This window comes from Crocodylus siamensis, chromosome 2 (genome assembly GCF_052110815.1).
Source record: "Crocodylus siamensis isolate JL-2025a chromosome 2, ASM5211081v1, whole genome shotgun sequence".
NCBI classification, from domain to species: domain Eukaryota; kingdom Metazoa; phylum Chordata; order Crocodylia; family Crocodylidae; genus Crocodylus; species Crocodylus siamensis.
Window position 1 is genome coordinate 69061607 of NC_143396.1, and position 25626 is coordinate 69087232.

At 41.2% G+C, this 25626-nt stretch overlaps 1 protein-coding gene across 13 annotated transcripts in view; it reads right to left on the minus strand.

Annotated features, from left to right (window-relative positions):
• The window catches only part of TENM3 (teneurin transmembrane protein 3), a 2356642-nt gene that overhangs the window by 75668 nt on the left and 2255348 nt on the right, over positions 1 to 25626 (minus strand). For all 13 annotated transcript variants that reach the window (XM_090036139.1, XM_090036135.1, XM_090036141.1 and 10 more), the window contains one exon: positions 8502 to 8648. In XM_090036139.1, coding sequence (XP_089892265.1) covers positions 8502 to 8648 — 147 coding nt within the window. The remainder of the gene's footprint in view (positions 1 to 8501; positions 8649 to 25626) is intronic.

The window sequence follows — 25626 nt, forward strand, 5'->3', positions numbered from 1 at the left end:
GGGAGACACTGAGGGACCTCTGGTGAGTCCCCTATCCAGACCCTTTCCCCTGCCTGGAGCCAGAACCTGTGTAACTCCTCCCGGCCTGGTGCTGGCCATGGCACAGAACATCCATGTTCTGCCTTCCAGCTGGGAAAACCCAGACACATGGGTTCCATCTCCCTGCTGTAGGAGTCAGGAGAGCTGGGAAACCCAAGCATCGGGGCCCAGAGGGATGAGCCTTCTCTGGTTCTCCTGGAGGGGAGGGCAAGGGGATTTGCTAAGGAGAATTCCCATGTCCCACTGTGTATTACCTGCAGTGGTGCTCATTCATAGCTACTCTGGCAAACAGCACCCAGAGGCTCACCAGTGAAAACATAACAGTTTTGCCTGTTGGTTACACCTCAACTGTGAGGCTTAAAAAAAGCTTTCAGTGTCTATTGGGGGTCTGTTTGGGTTACAGTTTGAACCAGGTGGATCTGGATAAACAGGCTGGCCTCTTGGGAAAGCAACGCAACCTTGAGGGATGGGGTGCCCGGTTGTCAAATACACAGATTAATGGCCCCACTCACTGTAACACAGACTGATAAGCCCCCAACAACAGTAGGGTGCCCGGACCATGGTGCCTCTGTTTTGTTCCAGGTCAGTGGTGTGGCAGTTGTGCGGGAGGGTGAGGGAGGTGCTTGTGAGGCACAAGGTCAGTGGAGAGCATCAATGAATCACTATCGTCACTCTTCCACCTGGATAGTTGTTGAGCCAAGAGTACGCTGAATATCAGAGTAGGAAATCACATCCTTTCCTATAAGCATATCCCAACCTACCAAGGAGTCATATTAGACCATTTTCTCACTTATAGACATCATATTTAGAAGGTCAGCAGTAAAATCTCTACACAAGTAGCTGCCTTAAGACGTTTAGCCAGCACAACATCATGTGCCAACTTCAAAGTGCTCAGAACCACTGCACTTGCAATGGTATATGCCCCAGCAGATTACTGTGCTCCTGTATGGTCCAGAAGTTGTCACACTAAAAAGATGAACACCGTACTTAACAGTGAAAAGAGACTCATAACAGGCTGCACAACTTGCACACACAGATGTATTCCCTGCACTCTAGGGCATTAGACCAAGTGACATAGGAAAACAGACCCTAACTGCTTCCCTACTGCCAGGTTTCTGGGCTTTGTATGTTGTGCTAAATTTAGATAACGGGTGGGGTAAATGGAAATAAAATGATCGTTCAGGGTAATTCAGTCTCAAATCTGTTCCCACAGCATTTTATACCAACACCAAATGAGTCCCCCATTGGGTATGACCTTGACAGACAAGTGTGGGTCAAACTGAACACACCGAGATTTAGATATGGGTGCTTCAAAACAACATTGTACAGGGTGAACATCTTGGACAGCCCTCTGTGCGAATGTGGCATCTACAATCAGCACAGCACTTAATTGAAAGCTGCAATTTTTACAAATACCCGGATGGGGGTAGATGGAATCTGCACACTGAGACACTGAGTGATAATACCAGACAGTGGCTCATAGGGCTGGAGGGAACAAGGGTGGGGGGAGTCAGAAACAGGGTTTTCACTGCCTTGGGTTACTGAGAATGTGGGACAGAGCTGACCTGGCTTGGGTGACCATATGGGCTCTGGCCAAGGCTAGTGTACTGTCCTAGAAGGGGGCTGGTGAGCAGGATGTTGCAGTATTCCACAAGACGTCAGTGGAACATGACATACCATGAGTCATGATGGGATGTGGTACAGATGTTTGTTATGGTGCTCTAACCTACAGCGTTAAAGTCTGATACCACATCCATCCAGGGTTATCTTTCAACAGGATCTGCCATTTTTACAGCACTCCAGGTTCCCTGTCTGTTTGGTTATACCTGTAGAGCACTGTGTGTACCTACCATGCAATAAGTTTAACTTCTGTACCTGGCCTTAGTTTCTAGATCATACAGCTCAGACCCAATCCAAATCTCCTATTAAATTAGTGGGATTTTTTCCACTGACTTCAATGAGTTTTGGACCAAGCTCTTAAAGTACAAATCAAGTATATTTCACAGAAGGTTTCTGTTAGGGTTGATGGCCTGCCAATTTTAGAAAAGGCTGAAAAACCTGGAGAGCTGATAAGGTCCAGAGCTTTTTTTCTACCAAAACAGCATGTACTGTAGGCTCCAAGTCAAAGAAGCTTCTTTTTTCAAAGAGTTTCCAATATCATTGGATTCCTGACAGGTCTTTCAATCCCTCATGGCTCCTTACAGCATGCATACATGGAGTTGTGTTTCAACAGAATGCAACTCCACAGAGGAATGTGAGGACTTGAGTTTCATCTAGAATGTGAGTGAGTTCCTTTAATTTGGGCCATAACCAGCAGCTTATTTTTATATAAAGCACGCCTTGATTTAAACAACAATGATTAAATTTGGGCTACTTCTTTATTGCATATATATAAGAATAACTTTTCTCAGTTAGGATTCAGTTTTCTCTCTCTTGGCTGCATATGCTTTGCTTGCACACATTTCAAATGGATCCCCTTCACTTCTCAAACATGCATGAAAAACAGAAGACAGTGCATGTTTTTTGTGTGTTGTGCCTGCATGCTCCACAGTGGACTGCAACCAGGAAAACATTTTCTCTAACATTGCATCCAACTCAAACCATAAGGGAAAAAAGGCTATCCTTTGAGAGAAAAAATGAGATCCACAGTAATGTGTAAACCTACATCAAAATAAAGCCACATAAGAACTACTCAAAAAATATGGACGAATACCTCAAATAGAAAAGTGATTAAAATTATTCTTAATCTACAGCTGTTTCCCAGAGAGAATTCCCAGTGTTCTCTGTGTTCAGAGAAATTCATGATCTAATAGCTACGGATAGCAGATACAGTGTTTAATTTGTATTCAATCTAAACTTACTAACATTAACCATAGTATGTCAATTAGCTAGCAACCAAGACAACAGCCATTATTTAACCAGTGAATCTAGTAGAACGTAAATAACACTGTTCAGAATACAGTCTCAAATCAAGATAAATTCAGCATACGTGTTCAGAATATTTAATCTCTTAAAATAAACACACACAGGGAAGAAATATCCTTTTGCCAATACCTATTGCTGTTTGGAATCTAGATGATTTTCTCAGAGAGTCCTAGTTGATTAACACTGTTCTTTGTGACTGGAGAAACAACACATCTCTTTGAGGATGACTGGCAAGCAGGCACTTACCTTTCCCTGTTACTCTTTTTCAGTACCCTTCCTTACCGGGATGCGTAAGAATTGAAAAATATACTGATAGTCAGTTGAGGACTCCTCTAAGAGTGCAGTTTGCTATATCCAATTTACCATTTCTGGTGGCCATAATCAAGGCTTGATAGTAATAAAAATAAGTCTCTTGCTGAGTCATTTAGATTGAAAAGAAATCCTATGGAAGGCGGCAACATGATGAAGTGGCATAGCAGTATGTCACCTGACTCAAATCCCTACTCTACCAGCATTCTGCCAAACCTTACAGAGCTGGGAACTGTTTGTCAAAGAGATAGAAATAAAACCAGAATACAAATTAAAAATGACCACCCCCAAAGTTGCAGGCGATGGTTTTGGCTTAGTCTTTTGATATATCTGTTGAAAAATACTTTTTCTTGTTTTCTTTCAGTGGATTCTTTCTCTTTTTCTTTGCTTCCTGAGGCTAGTGCTCTCTCTCATCCTTCTACTTATCTCTCTTCTTTCCTTTTTTCTTGTGCTTTTTTCTGTCCTTTTTCAATTCTGGAGGAGCATCTCCTTTTTTCCTCCTCCTGTTTATTTTGCTTCTCCTTATCCCTTCAATTCTCTCTCTCCCCATCTCTGTGCTATGTTATCAGCTGTCAACTTTCTCCCTTGCTTTCTGATATCTCACCTCATTCTGTTATCTCTCACATTTAACTGATCAGCTTTCTTCTCTCCCAGGGATTTCACCTTTTCTCTTTTTTATACGCTACACAATCTATTTTTCCCCTCTCAAAGTTATTCTTGTGCTAGTGCCTCTATTTTCTCTTCCATTTTGCTTTCTTTCTCTTCTTCTACTTCATCCATACTGCCTTATCTCTCAGAAACCAGTTCTCTGAATGGTACTTTTCTGTGTCTAGAAAGTAAGAATATGTTTATATGGCACAACACAGTGCCATGTAAAGATACCCAAACTAGCTCTGAAGAAGTTAGCTCAGGGACTGGAAGCAGTACAGAGAATGCCCCACATGCATATTGAGCAGAACATAATTCCCTTTACTGCATAACACAACTGAGGACCTAATTATTTCCCTGTTTCTTGCATCTAAGACATTTATCTGCATAAATAGCATCTTTCAGCCCCATTGTCGACTGTAATGTAACTGAAGTGTTTATCAGCATAATAACTGGCGCACAAAATGGAATACTATTAGAGATACTGATCATGATAGGAGCTAGTTAGTTTGGGGGCTGCTAATAGCATAGTACTGACAGCAATTGAGACAGGCTATTCTGTACTTAACAAAAATAGTTTGCGTTAAGTTCAAATATGTGCATACTCTAGTTAAGTGCATAGCCTTTTTACAGTCCCTAGGGTATACATTTAAGCAGAGTATTGTCTAAGCATGGCAGTGCAGCACTGTGCTGGGACTAATGGACCCTATTTCTGAAAGCCAGGGAGAAGCACAGCACTAGTATGGTTATAACATTTCCTACCTCAGGTATCTTATCCTAAGGCTAAATTCTCTCCTGTTGTTAACTGGCACAGCTCCACTGAAGTCCATTTCACTGATTTCAGCAAGCCTGAGCCAATTTAAACAAACAGGGAATTCAATCTGAAACTGGCTTACTGCTCAACTGAATCGATTGGTCACTAAAAGGTAATGGATCACCTCAGGACCCTAAACATGAAAAGTTAATTCAAAATACAAAATAAGCAAAGCAGAAAGGTTGGAAATAAGCTTTTTCTTGATGCGTAACCCATAAAATAGAAAATAAACTTGGCAAAGAGGTTTTGACCATAATGACCTCAGTGGGTAAATAGTGTTATTACTATCATTATTCTTTATATTTTTTTCTACTATAGTAGGGCCTATCAACCTCAGCTGGGACCAGGTCTCCACTGTGCTAGATTGAGGGAAAGAGACTATGAGAAGGGTATGAAAAGCCTGCAGCTAATCAGCCTTGTGGAAGGAGTTTCTAGCTACAATTTGAAAGAAAGGGCCAAGCACTGGTGTTTGGGCCAATGCAAAGGTCTGTGGCTGAGTTTTCTGAGCTGTTTCACTTAGCAGCTTTTCTTCCCCAAGCTCTCAAGGCTGGGGAAAGAGATTAGGAAGTAGGAGTTGAAGCTTCCTTTGAAGAGAAGCCTGCCTCCCTTGCAGACTAAAGACATAACAAGCAGTTTCTGTAGTGTGGGCAGAGGCAGTGGCTTATACTCCATCTACATTGGTGCTCTGCCTGCCCACCCTTAGTTATGCTACTGCTGCAGGACCTTCCAATTTGTGGCGAGGTAGAGGAACAGGAGCAATCTGAAGCTTGATTTACACTAGACAACATAGATTCCTTTTCGTAGTAGATGAGACTCTGAAGACATCTGAAAAGCTGCATCTCCCTGTACTTTGTCTTTTAGGCCCCAATTCTGCAGCATGTATGATACAGGCAGAGCCTGAGGGAAGGTTCTTTCATGGGTTAAGAGCTGGTTAAAAGGTTCAAAGCAAAGTGCAGGGCTAAATGGTTACTTTTCAGGATGAAGGAAGGTCAAAAGTGCAGCCCTACAGGGACAAGGCCCAATTTTATTCAACATTTTCATCAGTGATCTGGAATTGGGGGGGGCACAGTGAAATTTCCAAGTTTGCAGGTGATACCAAATTATTCTGGGTAGTCAAATCACAGACTGATAGAGAGGAGATATAGAAAGCCTTTACTAAGCTAAATAAGTAGGCAAAAATGGTAGGTGAACTTCAGTGTCAACAGGTGCAAGATAATGTACAAGGAGAAAAATAACCTCATCTATACATACACAATGCTGGGTTCTGAACTAGCTGTTATAACTCAGGAAAGAGTTTAGAGTCACTGCAGACAGTTCTCTAAACACATCAGCTCAATGTGCAGCTGCAACCCAAAAAAGCCAATAAAATGTCTGGCATCAATAAGAATGGAAATTAAAACAAGATGGAGAACATGATCATGCCATTAGTCAAATCCATGGTGTGCCCACATCTTCCAATACTGTGTGCAGTTCTGGTCTCCACAGCTCAAAATGGATGTAGTAGAATTAGAGAAGGTACAGAGAAGGCGCTACCAAAATGACTGTGGTATGGAGTACTTGCCATACCAGGAGAGACTAAAAGGCTAGGACTCTTTGGCTGCTTGCAGACGCTGAAAGAACAAACAAATGCATTAGTTGGACCTGACTCTGCAGCATCTATAAAGATTGGGTGCTTCAGTGGAGCTTTTTGTCATGTTTCCACCAGCTATTACAAAAAAGTAACAAGAAAACCCCACTAAAGTGCCAGATCTTTACAAATATCGGGTGAGCTGGGTCCAACTAAGGTGCTGTCTCTTCTGGGCTCAGTACAGGGCTGCATAGAGTTTAAAGTAAAGCATTGGATGTTTTTTTTTTTCAACATCTACAAGCAGCCTTTCATTTGGGAAGAGGGCTGAGGGGGGATATTATAGAGGTCAATACATTCATGAAGCGTAAGGGCAAAGTGAACAGGGAGCTGTTATTCACCAAGTCACAGAACACTAGAACTAGGAGCACCCACTGAAATTAGTAGAAGACAGGTTTAAAACTAACAAGAGAAAGTACTTCTAATGTAGTGCATAGTTAACTTAGAGGTAAATAGCATAGCCAGGTTCAAAGAGGGACTAGACATATTTAGGGATGACAGATCTATTAAACTTCAACAGAATGGCTGGAGATGTTTCCTCTGGCACCTCAATCTGGTTCAATGCTTTCCCTCTAAAGCACCCACTCCTGCCAGAGTCAGAGACAGGTTACTGGACTAGACGGACCATTGGTCTGCCCCAGTATGGCACTCCTTGGGTTCTTAAGTAAATAGTCCTGAAGTAGATCAGTGACTTGCTATCTAAAACAGAAATATTGCTTGTGCGAGTGACAGATTGAAGGAAAGCAGTGGCTGCTGAGAGTGTTCTGTCAATCACCTGCATTCACAAGCTTGAGGTAAGTAAGATGTTCCTACACTGAGTGCACATCTTCATGATAAAATTCTTTCTAGTGATAGTTTCTATAGGCCAAAATGCAAAATCTTCAGTCCATTCTTTCACTAATGGTAAATTCCTACCAAAGTCAATGAAAATTTTGTTCGTTATGATTTCAGTATGGTTCCTTATTTGCACACTATATTTTTTTTCAAATGCTTCCTGAATTAAGACCCTGCACAATCTAATATGGCACGGAAAACTATTTCATTAACAGGCTTTTAGCACATATTTCACCTGCTATGGTGATCTCTTAAGGCACAGCTTTCCAAGTGATGACTTGCAGGCAATAAGCAGCCCCCGGGGGGTTAATCTGTGGCTCCCAGGGTCCTGGCCTGGGCGCTGTTCTCCCTGTGCCTTTCCTGCTGCTGCTGCTAGAGGTTCTAGGCCGGCCCTCCTTCCTCCAGGTTCTACTGCCTGCCTCTGCCTCTAAGGCAGGGTGGGCAAAATGACAGATCTAGCCAACAGCCAGCAGCCCCCATCTGTGTCGCTGTGGCTGGTTTCCATGGAGACCCCAGTAGTGGTGGTGCGGTGACAGCGTGGGGCCACGGTTTCCATGGAGACCAGCCCCAGCAGCACTAGCAGGGTGCGTAGCTCAGTGGGGAGCTGCTCTAGGGCTGGGATCTTACAGTGGTGACAGCTCGGTCCAGAACTGGGGCAGAGCCACGATCCACTGCCTGCCTCTGCCCAGGGCATGCAGGCAGCAGATTGCAGCTGTGTCCTGCCTCTGGACCACACTGTCACTGCTGCCAAATCCTAGCCTCAGAGCAGCTCCCTGTCTAGCTGCGTGCCCTATCAGTGTTGCTGGGGCAAGTCTCCATGGAAACCCTGGTCCTGTGCTGTCATAGTGCCGCCACTCTTGGGGTCTCTGTGAAAACTGGCTGCAGCAATGAAGGCAGGGGCTGCTGGGAGATGGAGTTGGCCACGGACCTGATCCAGTCCACAGGCCGGACTTTATCCCTAGAGCAGGGGCGGGCAGAGTGAGGGAGGGTGGCATAGCCTGCTGGGGTAAATGCGCCGGCAGTTAGGCAGCCTGTGGGGACCCAGGGACGAAGGAGGCAATAGTGACCACATTGTGGGGTTGCCTGTGGTGTGGCAGGGGCTACTCAGAAGCTGGATAGCCCTGTCTTAAGAGCTGGTTGGCTTCCCATGTGAAAGCAGTAAATGTTCCAGTGCATTCTTATGGGCCGCTCATCACAGTTAGTAAAATATATGACTTATGGTGGGTTTTTTGTTTTTACTTAGTTGTAAGATTCTCAACAGTTCAATATATTTTCCCCAGTGTTAAAGTTTCACTCAGTATCTCTTACCTCCTTCATTGTCCTTACTATCTGTGCAGAGAGTTTCCATGGCTACATCACATCCAGCTCCTCGCCATCCTGGTTGGCAAACACAGTGCCAGCCATTTTGGTCTAATGTACATCTTCCATTGCTATTGCACAGGCCAGGGCAGCCCTCTGTTGAGACAAAGAAGGAAAACACAAGTGATTTAAATATTGCCATTATTTTCAATTTGAGAAAAAATACAAACAAGGGACACTTACTGGGAACAGGCCTTTATAACAGCACAAATACTGTAATTGCACATGGAGAGGAACAGCAACATTACCTAGGGAATGTAATTCTTAACGAAGTGGCATCTTTGATTGGCCTGACACTTGAGACACCACTTACCTGTGCAGGCAGGAAATAAATGCAACAATCCTCTAAATACCTGCAGGCCAGACAAAATTAACTTAATATTTTCTTTGGCAGAGTAACAAGAGAGGAGTGCATAGCAAAGCGCAAAACACGGCTGTGTTAAATGAGACCATTTCTGTGCTATCATTACAGATTATTTGCTCTGTGCAATATTGGTCACTTACTGGTACAAATTTTTAAACTCTTTGTTACTATAAATAAACCCCTCCAAATGCTGAAGTAGAAAAGTGGGCGTGATTCCCTGCACGCAGTGAAAGAACATTAATTTTATCTGGTCTCAGAGTTGCCGTATATTCATGTGAAATTACAGTGCATTAAATAATTGCACAAAGTATAGGCCAGTGTTAATGACTATACTTTATGCCAAAATACATTCCTTTTCACAGAATAAGCAAAGCCCAGGAAATAGTGAAGCAGCTTAGCATCTATTCTAACAAACATTAGGATTCAGGCTGCATACGGATGGGACAGGACCAACAGGATTTCCAACTAAATGTAATAGCTGTGCGTATTTGATTACTTAGGACGGACAAAATGAAATACCATAAGGACCACAATAAAACATTGATAGACTGAACAAAAACACGGTAGTGACGTGCTTCAAGACAGATAGCAGAGAGTGATTTTTTGTGACAATCTCCCTAAGGCTTTTGTGCTGTTACCTTTATATCCTATCTTGTCTGCTTTTATGGCCAAGGAGGGAAAATTTGGGAAACAATTAAAATAATTTAATATATCCAAAATCTAAAATTGTTTTCAGTCTAACATTACATAAAAAACAATATCTGTCACTTCCTACTGATGAAATCTGGCATGCAGCCAACATGATCTATATGAGGATGATGATACTTTATAAATATGTAGATTCTTGTGCTCCTTATCTTATGATTGTGATAAGACGTTGACAGAAGCAAGTACAGATATGGCACTAAGTATCCTACAAAAAAGTGGCTACAGATCAGATATTTTTGGAAACAACAGTTGTTTGTAAATTTATACAACATAAAAATAGTCAAACTTGTCATAGCCCTTTTGTTTGTTTTATATACCTATTATCTTTGCGAACTAGAATACTGTCCTGGCTTGATTAATTTAATTGTGCTCGGAACAATCATTTTAAGGTAGTAGTTTAATGTCAAGGAATTATTAATTTACTGACTCCTTCCTCAACTTGACATAAAAAAAATTCTATGGGGTCTTTTGTCAAATTAGTACTTACTGAAGGAAGGGAATCAAAATAGCTTCTCATGACAAGGTATGATGAAGTTATACTTATGGATATCATGTAATTATGCCAGGCTGAGATTAGTCTTGCAGCTCTTTTTCTTTCAGGCTGTAGTTGCCAACTGTATTTATTGACTATTTGTGCAGAAAGCAAATTTTACTTCTGAATGCATTTCTTCTGCTTTGGTTATAGAAGACTTACATATTTAATTGACCTACTGACAATATATTGCAGAAATCAATTGAGTGCATTCAAGACTTAATTGTATGAAAGCCTGGATATTGCCATGAATATTGCCATATTCTAATGAAAAAAGCACAAATAAGGAATAGAAAAAAGGTAATTTGGGGAAAGAGGATTGGGGATTTTTAAAGTAATTTTTTCCCAATTATTTTTTACCATAACTGAAGATATGAGAAATTTGCTGTTTTATGGTGGGTCTTGAACCCCAATCCTTTTAACTGAAAATGTTGTATAAAATACATAAGCTTTTTCCGGCTTCTCATGCAAACCATAAAATATAATTTCACATACATTTTCAAGCATTTAGATAAAGGAAGGCAACCGATTCTGTGTACAAGAAAAATCGTGTTACTCTTTCCATATATTTACATACATAAAAAAAAAAATCAATGTATTCTTTAGAAGGGATGGTTTCTTAAACTGCTACTCCTGTCCCAGAGTGTTTCTTTTCCTAGCTATTTAATGCTTCACAGCTATATTTCTAATTAAAAGCTAGCAGAATCAAAATGTCAAACAGCAAATACACTGCTATCTTCAGTTTTTGGTTCCAGCAGAAACTGATGTATTTATACAGTATATATACATAACAAGAAGCCAAATTTTAGATGTGTGACAAACATACAGGCTTAAATATTTTGAATCTGAGTTATGTTGAATCAAATTTATAATTAATGGAACAGACATAAGAAAAGGTTGCTTTTGCCAAGTCTACTTAAGTGGTCAATATATATTATTTTTGTATATAAATAGATATGTAGGTATATGCATGTCAACAAAGAGCAAATATACAGTACCTTTAACTACCTTATCCAAATAGTGAGCTTGAGAATTAAAAAGAAGAAAAGAACAGACAGACATTTCAGAAGTGTCACGTACGACAAGAATTATTCAGAATTCACATGCAAATAGAGCAAGTGCAGCTGACACAGAGACCTTATATCACACAACAGAAATGTATTTCACAGCTACTAAAAATGTAAGAGATTCTCTTTTCAGCAAATGCAGTCATGATGCGGTGAAACACTCGGCATTTAAAAAGGAGGCTGCAGAATAAACAGCCACTACCTTTCTAAGAATGGGTTTTGCTTTTTTTCCTCTTTCAGACTGCTTTTGGCAGATTTTGACTAGTGTAGAACAAATACCATCAAAACAAGCCTAGAAATATGTTTTTAATACACCTTAGAGCCATTACTTAGGCTTATGAACTTTAAACTAGAAGATCAAGCCTTTGGTTTTCAGGTCATGAATTGCTTTGACAATATAACCAGCAAAAGTACTGTATCTTAATTCTCATCTGCAATAATAGCATTTTAGGGAGGAATAATTTGCCTTTGCTTTAGTGCAACTCAGTTATTTGTCTGAGTGTACACAGCCAATTATGCAAAATAGCGAACTAAATGATGAGAGTGGGGTTTTGTATATTGGAGACAATGGCACAGTAGCAACAGAACCGAAAGTGCCAAATCTATTTCATGTGGAAAGAAGGCTGAAATAAAACTAAGGTTTCAGTGTATAATAAATAAATAACACTGTATATCCAAAAACAGCAAGTATTTAACCATACAGAGTAACAATACCTAGAATGAGAAGAATCCGTTTGAGCAGGGCAGGCTGGCAAATAAGACTGACACACAGGACACATTTTAAGCAGCAGCCCTGAGACTTCTTAATTAAAATACCGAGTGCCTACTCCCTGCCCTCCCATATCAGGCAAGTGCAAGAGGCCCAGATAACTATTCTTGGTGTTGACCCTCTCTAGCCAACTGCTATCCTCTCCTCCAACACGTAAAAAGATGGAAGTGGTAGAGGCCACCCTGGGGCAGACCTTAGTATTCAAAGATTTCAGGTCTCCTCCTATAATAAACCATAATTTCAACAACTTTAAAAAGAGGAATGGAAATTAATGCAGGATACATCCATCTGTTAAACATAACAGTTAGAGGCCCACCCTATAAATTGGGACTTCCTAGGACTCTGAATGCTGGAAACTGTAAGGGAAGAGAGGAAGAGGGCAGAGCAGTCTGTATATTCCTTGGATATATAAGACTCTTCCTCATAGCATTCACTCTGCTACTGTGAAATATTGGGTACTTGGCTAGACTCAGGCACTTCTTAGGTTCTCAGAGAGGATACCCTAGTCTACAGCAAGACAGGGGAGAGGACCATAATCCCCATTCTGGAATGTATAGGGAATATATGGTATTTTGCACTGCCGACCTTATGGGCTGTTGAAATCACTGCTATTCACTCAAAATCCTCAACTCTAGGACTGGACTGGAGGGGATTAGGGTAGGCAAAATTGTCATGTGTACTCTATGTCACTGTGAAAAAGAAAATGTTGTCCACTTTCTAGCTTTTGAAGAAGAAAAGGTAAGGAGGCAAAAGCATGACTGGTTTAAGATAATGAAAAGCAGATAGGACAAAATATTAACAAGGATAGGACATTTACAATGGTAACTATGAAGTAAGAATCTTTTCTTATAAACCAGCACATAAGAGAAAAGAGAAACAGCTGCTTTTCAGCACGGGCTCCATTATCTGCTCACTTCCCTCAGCAGAACTTGACTGACTTCACTAGAGGTGCTCTTGAATTATTCCTTTGTGCACATAAGAGACGAATCAAGTCTTGTCCATATAAGCTGCACACAACAGTTGCTTGAAGATTATGCAACATCTACTTGTGTTAGACTAGACTAGTGAGATGTTTCAAGTGTTTATATATGTAAGACTACATGCTATGAAACACAGAACTGGAAGGGACATCATGGGTCACTGAATCCAGTACCTGCAATCACAGGCATGTACCTCACATGCTCTGCTTCACAAACTGATCTAGCTCCATCTTAAAAGGAGGCTTTGCTCCTGCTACTCATATTGGAAGGCTGTTTCAGAACCTAACTGCTCTGAAGTTCGGTAACTTATTTCCAGCCTAAATTTTTTCGTGGCTAATTTGTATCCATTTGTCCTTAGAGAAAGGACAATGTTAGAAGCTGGAGCTATGATCAAGGAGCACATAAGGATTAAAAAACATTTACTAAATGAAAAGTGACAAAAATGAAAAGGATAATATTTGAATGAAATGCAGCTCCTTAGGCTGTGCTGCCTGCTCTCCTAGATCCAAAAGTGGAGAGGGAGAGGATGATATCCTACAAGGAAACATGACATGGAAAGAAAAGGAGAATCTCTCTAGTCTCTTCCTTGCCAGCTAGAGAGAATGCTGAGCTGAATTTGGGAAGAAATCCCTCCTGGTATCTGCATCATGTTATTTAAGCACCAGGGATATTTGTTTTATATAGAATATTAGCAAAATAGTCAAATGACAGAATACGATGCATTTATTAAGGGCCTGTCTGACAGTGGCTACCTGTTTTTCTGGCTTTATAAAGGGCTCTTGTGAGCAGCTTGGCTAATGCCAAGTACTGTGAACTGTAGGTGACCTGGAATTCCACATGATAGAAAGGGGAAAAAAAGAGCAGTAAAATGCACAATCTTATTGGACATAGCTGAGATGAGGTCAGTAAGAGGGCAGTCTGACACAAGCTGAGGTGTAAAGTCTGTTTGGTGGTGCAGCAGGGGGTACAGGGCATCCTCCTGACACTAATGGAAAGTGGAACGTTCTAAGCAGAGATGTAAATGCCAATATTTTTTTAGTATCTTAACAACACAATGAAATGCAAGTTGCACTTAAAATTTGTGCAATACCAACAGGCATATGCATAACAAGTGGCAGATACATTTCCTTTATGAATTGTCTTGCAAGGAACTGTTAATGCTGGAAAAAAATTACATTTACCATAGCATGTTTCACAACAGGTCATAACCTGGACTATTTTTTTAATTTAATGTTTCCCATTAGTCTTCCATTAGAGATGTAAGTAGATATCTTCCGCAGATTATTCATATGCTACTTCCTGTAGATATGAGAGAACAGCCACAGTGTGTGAGTAAGTACATATTAAATCCATTTATTCCAATCAGCTCCTGTTTAAATCAGCATGAGCAGCTTACCCATTGATTTGATGTTCCTTAATTGGTACTCACTGCACTGTTTTATTACTGATTACCCTGTCATAAAGGATTATAATAGTGACATAATTTTAAATGCTGTATAACAAATTCATATTCTTATTAGTTTATTCATATCCTTTATGAGATATTTTCACTTACCATAATCTTTGTACTGTAAGACTAAGCTATAACATGCCAAATATTCTGTTTAGTAAATAGTCTCTTTAGGATGACTAACCAATATGACACTGTGCCAGTGATAAAATACTTTGCCAGTATTAACAGCTTTTTTGCCTCAGACTGGGAATATAAACATCATAGTCAGGAAAATTTGTTACGGATTTGACTATTTAATTTTTCCTGTTCTGGGAAGCTTGTTAAAGAAAAAAAATAATTAAAGTTTCTCACATAAATCTGGCTCAATAAAACTCACCTTCATTGAGTCCAGACTGGTGAATTATAACATGACTATTGACTTAGCTACATGTTTCACACTTTAGGAAAAAATGATTTAATGAATGGCATAAATTAATTCTGGGGAAAACATATGCGTGCCCTTGTGAGGAAATAGTATGATATGGAATTTAACAAGCAACATGATAGCAGATGTGTAGATGGACCTTTATCGGATAGTACAGCATATATATAGCTGCATAATGCTAACATTTCATTTTGGAAGCCAGTTCTCCAAATTTTTGATGTCTTACTGTCTGTCTAAATTAGTCCTTGTTGCACAACAGAATAGAAAGAAATCTGAAACCCTTATGTAGAAATTTAAGGAAAAGACAAAGAGCAGTGGACAACTATAAATCTGCTATCTATCATTTCCTTTTCTTAATCAAGTTTCATCACCTAGTTTAAAAAAGTCATTTTTTCCCTTTTCCAGAGCTTGGAAGACTTGTTTTAGATCTTCTGGAGTGTTGTTGGGAATAAGAGACCACTTTAAAAACCTTTCCCTTTCAGGATAAATTTTTATTTGTCTGAATTCCCTTCTTTTAAATTGTGGATCTGGGAAGATAAAGATTTCTAGAACTTGTGCCTCTGTGCCAGGGGTTAAACAAGATCTGGGAGGGGGGAACTTTTACTGAGCATACTATGAATTAGCCCCAAACCACACTGGGTAAGTAGAGACAGTCAAAAAGCCTGACGCTGAATCAGTTCAAACTAGGCAGTTTCCTTTAAGCTGCATATGTTGAACCAATAACCAACTGAACTGACATTCAATTTTCAATTGGGACAGGCAGGGGGAGGTCTGAACTGATCCAGGCCAGTAGGCAGGGGGCACTACATAACATCTCCCAGCCTACTGGCCATCATGGGCGACTGGTGCTTCCCGAGTCGGGGGGGGCACTTGCCCCTTCCCCCCCATGGCCAATCAGTGACCGGGGGGTGGAGCATGCTGTAGCCGACTGCACCAACTGGGGGGGGGGGCAGTACCCCCATGGCCAATCATGCCAACCTGGATGTGCCAGTGGCTACTGGCGCTCCCACTCCCCAGCTGGCACTTACAGGCGGGGCACTTGTGCTCCTGCCTGCCCGCTGCCTAAGTGGGGAATACTGGTTGTCAGGGAGTGCACCAGCACTCTCAGGGGGTACACGAGCACCTCCATTCACCCCCTACATGTCGCTACTGCTGGCTATTGCCAGCCCAGCCAAGTGTTCCTAGCTCCCTACTGTCTCTCCAACAAGGGGTTCAGGGGATGCCTGTCCAGGTGCTGGCTCACCTTGGGGGAGCCTCCGCCTCCAGAGGTTCCCCCAGCCCAGGCAGCCCTGGGGAGCCCCCCCACCCCTTCCCAGGTGCTGATTGCTTCAGCTGCTCCTGCAGAAACGAGGGAGAAGAAGTCCTCCATGCTAGGTGCCTGTCTCTGCAGCCCATCATGGGGGTACCAGGGAGGCCTTCCCTCCCTGGACCCCAGCCCAGGGTCCACCAGCCCCAGGAACTGAGAAGAATTCTTCCCCTTCAGTTTGCCTTAGCTGCTGCAGTCTTAGGGATAGCCCAGGGAGCGGAGGGAAATGCCTCTGCTCCCCTACATTAGTTTTGCCTCAGACTCTCAGCAATTAAGACAAAACTGTCTGTAGAGGAGCAGGAAAATTTCCCTCCATTCCCTCAAGCTGCCTGAGACTAGCAGGGGCTAAGGCAAGGTTCTAAGGCAAGTTTTACAATAGAAAGCATTCCTTCAGCTCCCTGGGGCTGCCCTTGGGCTGGGGACAGGGGGAAACCCTCCTAATGCAGGGGGAGCCCCCGTGCGGTCTGCATTGGCAGGCACCTGGCCAGGAGGACTTCTTCTCCTCTCCTGTGGCAGCTGCTGAAGCAATCAGTAGTTGAAGAGGACAGAAGGCTACCAGGGTCTGAAAATCTGACCCCACAGGGACTTTCACTCCCCCCATGTGCTGTGTAGACCCTGGCTGGGGGGGGGTCTGTTCCCCTGCCCCCTTGTCCATATAGACTAACAGGGTGCATGGGAGCGAGGCAGTCTCTGCTCCACAGGAACAGGCAGCATAGCTCAGGGCTGCAAAGCATCCTGGGATGCTGGGGGACTTAGAGTTACCTTGAACCAGGAAGGGATCTGGGACAGAAGTTCTATAAACTGATTTGACCTAAATCAGTTAAGTCTGATATTACACCAGGATTATCTTAAACCGGTTTGGGTCATTTTGAAAGTGGCTTATATGCGCTGAACTTCTGCTCTGTTACAGGTTTAAACCAGTTTCTGATCACCTAAACCAGTTTATGTGTAACTTCTGTCCCTAACCCCTGAGTGCCACCCTGATACCTCTCTCTTGCCTGATCTGCTGCTCTATTTTTGCTCCCTGCCCTATTTGCAATTGTGCTGCCTGTCCCCTTGCAGAGGCTATGCATGCTGCTTGCGGCACACATGCCATAGGTTGCCTCCCCCCCCCCCGGACTCGATAACCTTGAAAGTCCCTTTACAATGCTGAAATTGTGTAATTCTAGATGGAATAGTATTTTCTAGGTGAATTTCTGTTTCCTTGAATGAGTTAAACATGTTATTTCTTTCTCTGTTCATTCCTAAAGGACTTATTCTTGCATGCCCTGTAGATTTCTGCAAGTAATAGCTAAAGTCACTGAAAATTATTGCTACTTAAATCTGAAGCAATCTATTTTGCAGCAGCCATTGTTGGCTTCCACAGTTTCAGTGAAGAACAAATTACGGGTTTAAGATTTTCTGACCTGTGGTCAATCTTACTTCTATTCTTCTGATAAGTTAGTCTAATTGTCATTACTGAAAACCCCTGAATAGTCTGGGTTAAAATGTTGGTTGCTGTTAAAGATTTACATGGATTAAAATGTTGGTTGCTGTTAATGATTTACATGGGAATTATAAGTTTGAGGTTATTATACACATACTTTTCCATGAACAGTCCATTAGTCCCCTTTTGTTTTCTTATTTAATGCCTATTTAACTCTAACACTTAAGGAGTACTTGGGAGAAAAGATGTCTTTGTCAAAGATTCAAAACATGCACTTAAAAGCTGAGACAGCTAAAAATCATGGCCAAGACCTCTGGCAAGTCGTCAAACAAAGACAAGACTTCAGACATATGCACATAAATCCCACTGTCTTGTAAGGAGAATTTGAAAGCAAAATTTGGGCTTGTTAGTGTCTAAGGAAACGGGTTCTGGCATTTTCATCCTTCTTCCTGACTGAAGTGCCTTTAGCCTGCCTTTGGCCCTACATGACTATGTAATGATGTAACTGTGTGACTAAACAATAGTTTTTATTTATTGGCTTCTTCAACTTAAGCAAGCTTTACAGCAAGCTTTAAAATCCTTCAAATCTATGAGAGTCTGCTATTTTCCCAAAAGGTGCTTAGCTACAACTTTGCATGGGATGTTTATTTTAATGCAAATCAGCCAATTAGCAGTTTAGAGTACTATGAGAATGAAACAGCTATTCAGATAATGCAGATCCAAAAGGTGGTATGGGTTAACCAATAACATACTCTTTTCAGCAACTTTAGATATAGAACCAATAGGAGTCTAGTGGGCAAGTTTTAAAGTTACCTGGAAATGCAAAAATGTTTAGTAGTAACATCTGCAGTCACAAATGTTATGCAGATTTGAGGCTGACCTGAATGGATGAATAATTCTGCTCCCATATGTTTCATGAAAAGTTGTGGGATAATAGGGAATATATTTGTATTGAATTTCATTAAATATTGGCAATTTGGTCTTAAGCCATTTGTGATTAAAATACTGACATTTATCTTTGCATTATATGTCTATATGATAGGATTTGCATTCATAAATATAACTGTAAATATCTTAGATAAAATCCTGGCTGTACTGAATTCAAGGCAATGGTCCCACGAAGCCAGGATTTTATCAATGAGTTTTCAACACATTTTCATATTATCTGTAATTAAATTAAAGTGTTGAACATTCTTTCTTGAAAATAAGACTATAAAAATAATGGACATATATTAACTAACCACCTTTGTTTTCAAGTCTAAATACAACCTTTTCAGGGTTCTTCACCTCATTGGGTGTGATTGGTTCAATTCCGTTAGATCAAAAGAAAAAAAAAAAAAAAAAACTTTGGAGGAGCTTCTGTTTTGGACCAGTGAATACTCTTTCTTGTGTGAGAGAGGCAAAGATTTCTCATTTCTTACCCGTGTGTGCAATTTGTGAGTTCATGCCACCTACATGCATGGATGTTCCAAAGCTAAACAGTTTGGGGGCACCCATGATTCTAGAAAGTCCATACACAGAGAAGGCGAAACTTATTATAGAATTTCCTGGTTATCCTCTCTTATATAGCAAGATGTTTTTTTCAGGAAGCATGTTCTTGTGAGGTCCCCTGCATTAAATTTAGGTCCCAAAAACACTCCTCAGAAGGGTTTCCCTGTGAAAGATAATTCTGTCTAGGTTAGCATAATTTTGTGTGCCTATGGGACATAATGCCAAAAGTCCTTTACCTGGCTCGCTTTGTTGAGCCTCAGCTTCAGGATGCACCAGTAGGGGAGCTGCTTCAAGATCAGAAGACCTAGTAATTCATGCAAGTTTTATTCCAGATCCATTCTGTCTGACACCCCTCTTAGCTTGCTCAACCTCCCGAAACTGTTCCTATACTTTCATTCGTCAAGCATACACACTTTTCCCCCCCAAAAGTGCTGTAACTCACTATAACCAAGATAGCCATATTGTAATCACTTTTTTTTTTTAAATTAGCAAGCGGACAACATTTGGCCTGACTTACTTTTGATCTTGTAACATGATGAACAATGGTCATATTTTACTTCTGTTGTAAAAAGAGCCTTGAGATAAACACATGCTGAATTAAAATGGTGCAAACCTTTCAGATCTCTAGCAGAGAATATTGGGTAACTTAGGCATACCTGCGCACTCAGGCTAGGGACAGAAGTTACACATAAACTGGTTTAAGTGATCAGGAACTGGTTTAACAGAGCGGGGGGCGGGGGGGAGACCTGATGATCTCACGAGGTCTCTTCCAGCCCTAAACTTCTGTGAATCTCTGTGTGTGAATCTGTAACAGAACAGAAGCTCAGTGCACATAAACCAATTTCAAAATAGCTAAAACTAGCTTAAGATAAACCTGGTTGAATTGCAGACTTAACTAGTATCAGACTTAACTAATTTGAGTCAAACCAGTTTATGAAACTTCTGTCCCAGACCCATGTTCCTGGTTCAAGTTAAATCACAGTTCCCCAGCATCTCAGCATGCTTTCCAGCCCTGAGCTAGGCTGTCTGCTCCAAAGAGCAGGGCTGGTCCCACCCCTCTGTTCCCTAGCTAGAGCAGTAAGGGCAGGGAGCAGATACAGGCTGATCTGAACAGGTTAGATCAATGGGCAAAACGAAACAGGATGCAATTCAACAAAGATAAATGTAAGGTAATCCACCCAGGAAGGAGGAATCTCCAGCACACCTACAGGTTGGGGAATGACCTCCTCAGCAGCTCAGAGGCTGAGAGAGATCTTGGAGTCATAGTTGACTCCAAGATGAACATAAGCCAGCAGTGTAATGAGGCCATCAACAAAGCAAATCACACCTTGTCATGTATTAGCAGATGCATGACCAACAGATCGAGGGAGGTGATGCTCCCCCTTTATGCAGCTTTGGTCAGGCCGCAATTGAAGTACTGTGTCCAGTTTTGGGGGCCGCACTTCAAGAGGGACACCGAGAATCTGGAGAGGGTTCAGGGGAGGGCCACTCGCATGATTAGTGGTCTCCGTGAAAGACCCTATGAGGAGAGGTAGAGGGATCTGGAGCTCTTCAGCCTTTACAAAAGATGGCTGAGCAGTGACCTTGTAGCTGCCTACAAGTTTATCAGGGGAGGACAGCAGGGAATTGGGGATGCCCTGTTTACCAGAGAGCCCCAGGGAGTAACTAGGAGTAATGGGTGCAAACTAGTGTAGAGTAGATTTAGGTTAGACATTGGAAGGAAATGTTTTCAGTAAGGGTAGCCAGAGTCTGGAATGGGCTTCCAAGAGAGGTGGTACTATCACTTAACTTGGAGGTCTTCAAGAGGAGGCTTGACAATCACCTGGCTGGGGTCATCTGACTTCAGTCCTCTTTCCTGCCAGGGGTAGGGGGTCGGACACGATGACCCATTGGGTCCCTTCTGACTCTATAATCCATGATGCAACCCAGTCTGCAGGGGAGGGGGACATTCCCCCTCCAGGCTGGCGCCCCCTCCGCCTCCCCCCAGTTGGGGTCTGGGGCCAGAGTGGTGGGAGGGTTAAACCCCTCTTCCCCCACTCAAACTTACTCCTGTGGACTACAAATCCCAGAGGCACCTGGAGGCAGGAAGAGGAAGTGATGAGCAACCCTGCAGAGTCCTGCTGCTGTACTTCTGGACTGCAAATCCCAGAGATCTCAAGGGGCAGCAGGAAGAGGAAGTGAACACATGGCCAGAGAGCCATGCTCTAGTGCCACGTGGCTCCATTTCCTAAATCAAAGGTAAATGTCTGTTCACTTCTGTTTCAATTTAAGCTGTGCAGTTTAGACTAACCTGCAAAGACTGAACTGATTCAGCTTTCATCTTTTTGACTGTCTGGACTTAGCCTTGGGGTACATTAGACACTTTTTCTGGGGAGTGCTGCTGTGAAAATATGTCTTGTTTTACATACAGTGTGCTGAAAAAATGTTAGGTAGGCATTTTTTGCTGCATGCCCACGGTGCACCTAGCACCACGCTAATGGTAGTTATATGACATTTTCAGCACTCAATGTGTATGGACAAGAACAAGTGAGCAGGGAATGTTTTCACTTGTAGCGTGGTCAAAGGTGGTGTAGATCATGGGTGTCAAATTCACCCCTGGGCTGGATGCAGACAATGAGGTGCTTTGTGAGCTGGATCCAGCCCAGGGCACAAGAAAGTGGTGGTGATGGCAACGGAGGCATGCAGCAGCAACTCCAGCCCCTGCCACAAACCCTGTGCTGGAGACAGTGCTACAAGCACTGTGTGCCTTGTGCTTTGGTGTCAGCTCCAGCACAAGAGATGCAACTGGGGTTGGAGCTGCTCCCGTGGGTGTCACTTCCACCAGTGCATGCTCTGCTGCCATCACTGCCACCGTTGCTCTGTGTCCCCGACTTCCAGGGTTCCATTGTAGTTCAGTGGGCTGGATAGAGTAACTCTATGGGCTGGATCCCCTCTGGGCGTGGTTAACAGCCCTGATGTAGTTGACTACTCTTAATACTTTCAAATCAATGAAACTTCAAAGCCTGCCCAATAAAATAGAGCTTATTTTAAGGGTCTCACGTTCTCAAAGAGCCCCCAGCCTATGTATAGAGTAGTCAATGGAAGTTCATTTATGAAAAGATAATATGCTTGTTGAACACTTTCCTATTCCTTTTCAACAGGTCTGTGAGATGGGGCTGTTAATTTCTGCTATCAGTTTTCATTCCTCATTAATGATTCTGGAAAAATCAGTAACTACCTGGTTTATCTCATCCATATGGACTGCTTGTTGAAATCTTTTTCTCAAGAAAACCCTTTTAAAAATGATATTTGATGATTTCATGCCAAAGAAAATAGTGAAAAGTAAGTACTTTGTTTCTTTCTTTTCTTCTTCTCAATCAAATTTTAGAAAAATAATCTTGCAAAAACTCTTGGAAGATAAAACAATTGAAGTCTGATTCCCATGGGAACTACAAGGTATTACAAGCTACCTATTTTTACTGCCTATCATTCTTTGAGGCTAATTTCAGTTGCATCTACCAGGTAAAATAACCTCGTGCAGTTATTCAGAAAGTAGCATGAATACCACTACTCTAACTATAGCCCTCCTGAGGGATTAATTAATGAATGCTTAATGACATTAATCCACATTTAGATCACTTATGTTTAACCACATGCCTTCTATGCATACATATATAAATATTAATTTTGGACAGAATGATAATCGTTCAACACCATAACAATTAAACAGCTGTAACCTGTCCCATGTGTTAAGTGATGGAGCTGCAGGCAAGCTCCATAAACAGATGGTCTTACCCACCCATGCTTAATGTTAAAGTCTTTTTAAAAAAGAGGTGTTGACAAATCAGAACAAGAAGGCATAGTTTTAATGCAAATTGGCCTATTTGCAATTTAGATTACTCTAAAAACTAATTTGGTGTATAGAAAAAATTAAGCTGTGTTGTAAAACTGAGACATTATATAACACTTGGATATAGCAGATTCCCCACCAACATAATTATTTACTAATTTCATTCAGTTAACAGAGTTCAATGGAAAAGCAGCTGGCAAAGTATTCATATTTATGGGCTTCCTATGACTGTTACTTAATTTAGCTAAGGTACATGCCAGTTAAATCACAGAAATAATAGCCCCATCTCAAATAATCTCTCCTTCAATCTCACAAAACAGCTATTCAGAAAGGAGAGGGACCCTGGGCTCCTTGTGGGAAAAAAAATTGAAAAAAGAAAGAAAATAAATAAACAAACAAACAACTCCTGCTTTAGCTAATATGCAAGCTGAAAATTTAATTAAGGAGTAACCCTGGTCTCTGGTTGGGCATATGCAATCTTTCATTCACATACAGACAGAAGGTGAGGGTAGAAATTCAACCCTAAGTGTTACAAATACTATTGAAGGAAGCGGGGGATACCTATAGTTACTTTTTTTTTTTTTTAAAGCAATCAAAAAGCTAAGTATGAAATTAGTTGTTGGAATGCAACAATCAGTTGTTTAGGATGAAAGTCTGCCGTTAGATGTAAAAAAAATCTTCACAAAATTACAAGAACCGTATGCTGACCTCAGGCTTATGAATGCCACTCCTAGACCAAATAAAGAATCAGGTAGGTGATTTCCCATGGCTCCATTGTAAACTATTGCTTCAAATTGCTCCCACATGGACTTACGCAGAGGTAAAATCTTACCCATCTAAAGGGGAAAAATATCGAACCATTCAGAAATCCTTAAATTTGCGGAGTACTTTAGTGCTTTGGGACGTATGCTGCCTTTTCTGGCTCCATCCTGCAATGGCTAGAGACTCTTTAATCCACTTTCATCAACTTTAAGACGTTGTAGTAGTGAGCATTTTTTAAGCATGCAACTCCTGCTGAACAGCTTTTACATCCATTTCAGAAATTGTAGGGGCAGGGGAAAAGCAGCATACAGAACACAACATGAGCAGATGTGGCATTCGAGTCAGTGACACCTCTGCACAAATGAAGTACTTTCCTGACTTTCACAATATGCTACCTGAAAGTACTCCTTCCCTTCCTCTCAAAAAAGGGTCAGTATTCAGACCCTATTCCTAAGTTTATTGGTTCTTACACACCAGAGTGCCCTTAAATCATATGAGATTATTTTAGAAAAATAGGCTTCAATTATGTATCTGGAATAAAATTTATAGTACTATACAGCCCAGTTGAGGATACAATCCCTGAATGATCCTGGCAACCTAGCTTTATTAAAATTCTAGATTTTTAATTTTTAAACTTTGCTAATAGTTTGCATAGTATAAATATTAGAAAACTCAAATACATTTTCTACTTAGTACAACAGACATCATAATCTGTGAAAAACAATGAATGTGGAAACCGGCTCTGGAGGAAAGAAATGAATGTGGCATGAAGTTTTCAGGTGATTTTTATTTACTTACATTGAAATCATACCACTCTTGCTATGCTACTTACCAGAACCAACACTATCTAGTACAGCAAGCCATCCTCTGTCCATACTGGTAATGTTTTTGATATTTTTTCATACTGTATAACAACCAATTCCCCTGATGTGTGTGTTTCATTTTCAATTTTCCAATCTTTAGCATCCTAAACCTCAGAGCAACCCTGGTATTTAATCGAGGTATGCTGAACTGTGCATACCTAAGTTTTGTCTGAACAAACAAAGCATGTCTTTGTGATCATTAATGATCTTGCTTCCCAATGTACTAAAAAATAAGAAAAAAACAAATGGCTGGTCTTTTGTGTCTTAAAGGAATTTGGATTTCCCCTAGGCCAAATTTCCATTTGAAATGCCTGAATGTACATGAAAATCAATGTAGCTCAATAAACAACTTGGTGTTTAAGGCATTATTAGAAGAGAATACCACAAAGGACTACCTTCTCTGAATTGGAGAGATGGGTTTTTTTAACTCTTTAATATGGGCCAACTTACGGAATACAAACAAGAAGCTAACTGAAAAGGAGATGGAACAGAAATTAAACATTTCAAAATAAATGTGGTTGTAGCCAAGATGGTCCAGGCAATACCCAGGAGGCAAGGATTTTTGCAGATGGACCAACTGTAAGGCTGGGATAGATATCCCCATGCAGTTGGTCCAATAAAAGGTATCACCTACAAAAATCACTGACTCTCAAAACACACGGTATTTGTTGGTATAAGTTGAGAATACTTTACTAGTAATTTTACTGCTTCAAAATGAATGTGGAAACCATAAAACTGTAACTCTTTTGATAATTAAACAAGTTACAGACTTAGAAAATTCAAATAATATTCTACCTAAATCCTTAGCTAAGGATCCTTTATGTCTCAGTGATTAATGTACACATATTTATCCTGTCTAGTCAGTCTAGCATGGACATTCAGATGCAAAATAATGAATGGATATACCTGTCCAGATAATGGGTATTTGTTCATGTGTATTTTATGTAGTGTTGACTTAGTCATGTGTCTGCATATCACCATAGCATCTAAATACTGAATGGCATTTGAAAAGACCAGAATAAACTAAGTGAATTTACTATTTTAAGTATATATGGGAACAGTGCAAGTCTTTTACATGTGCAGTGAAAATTACCTAAATA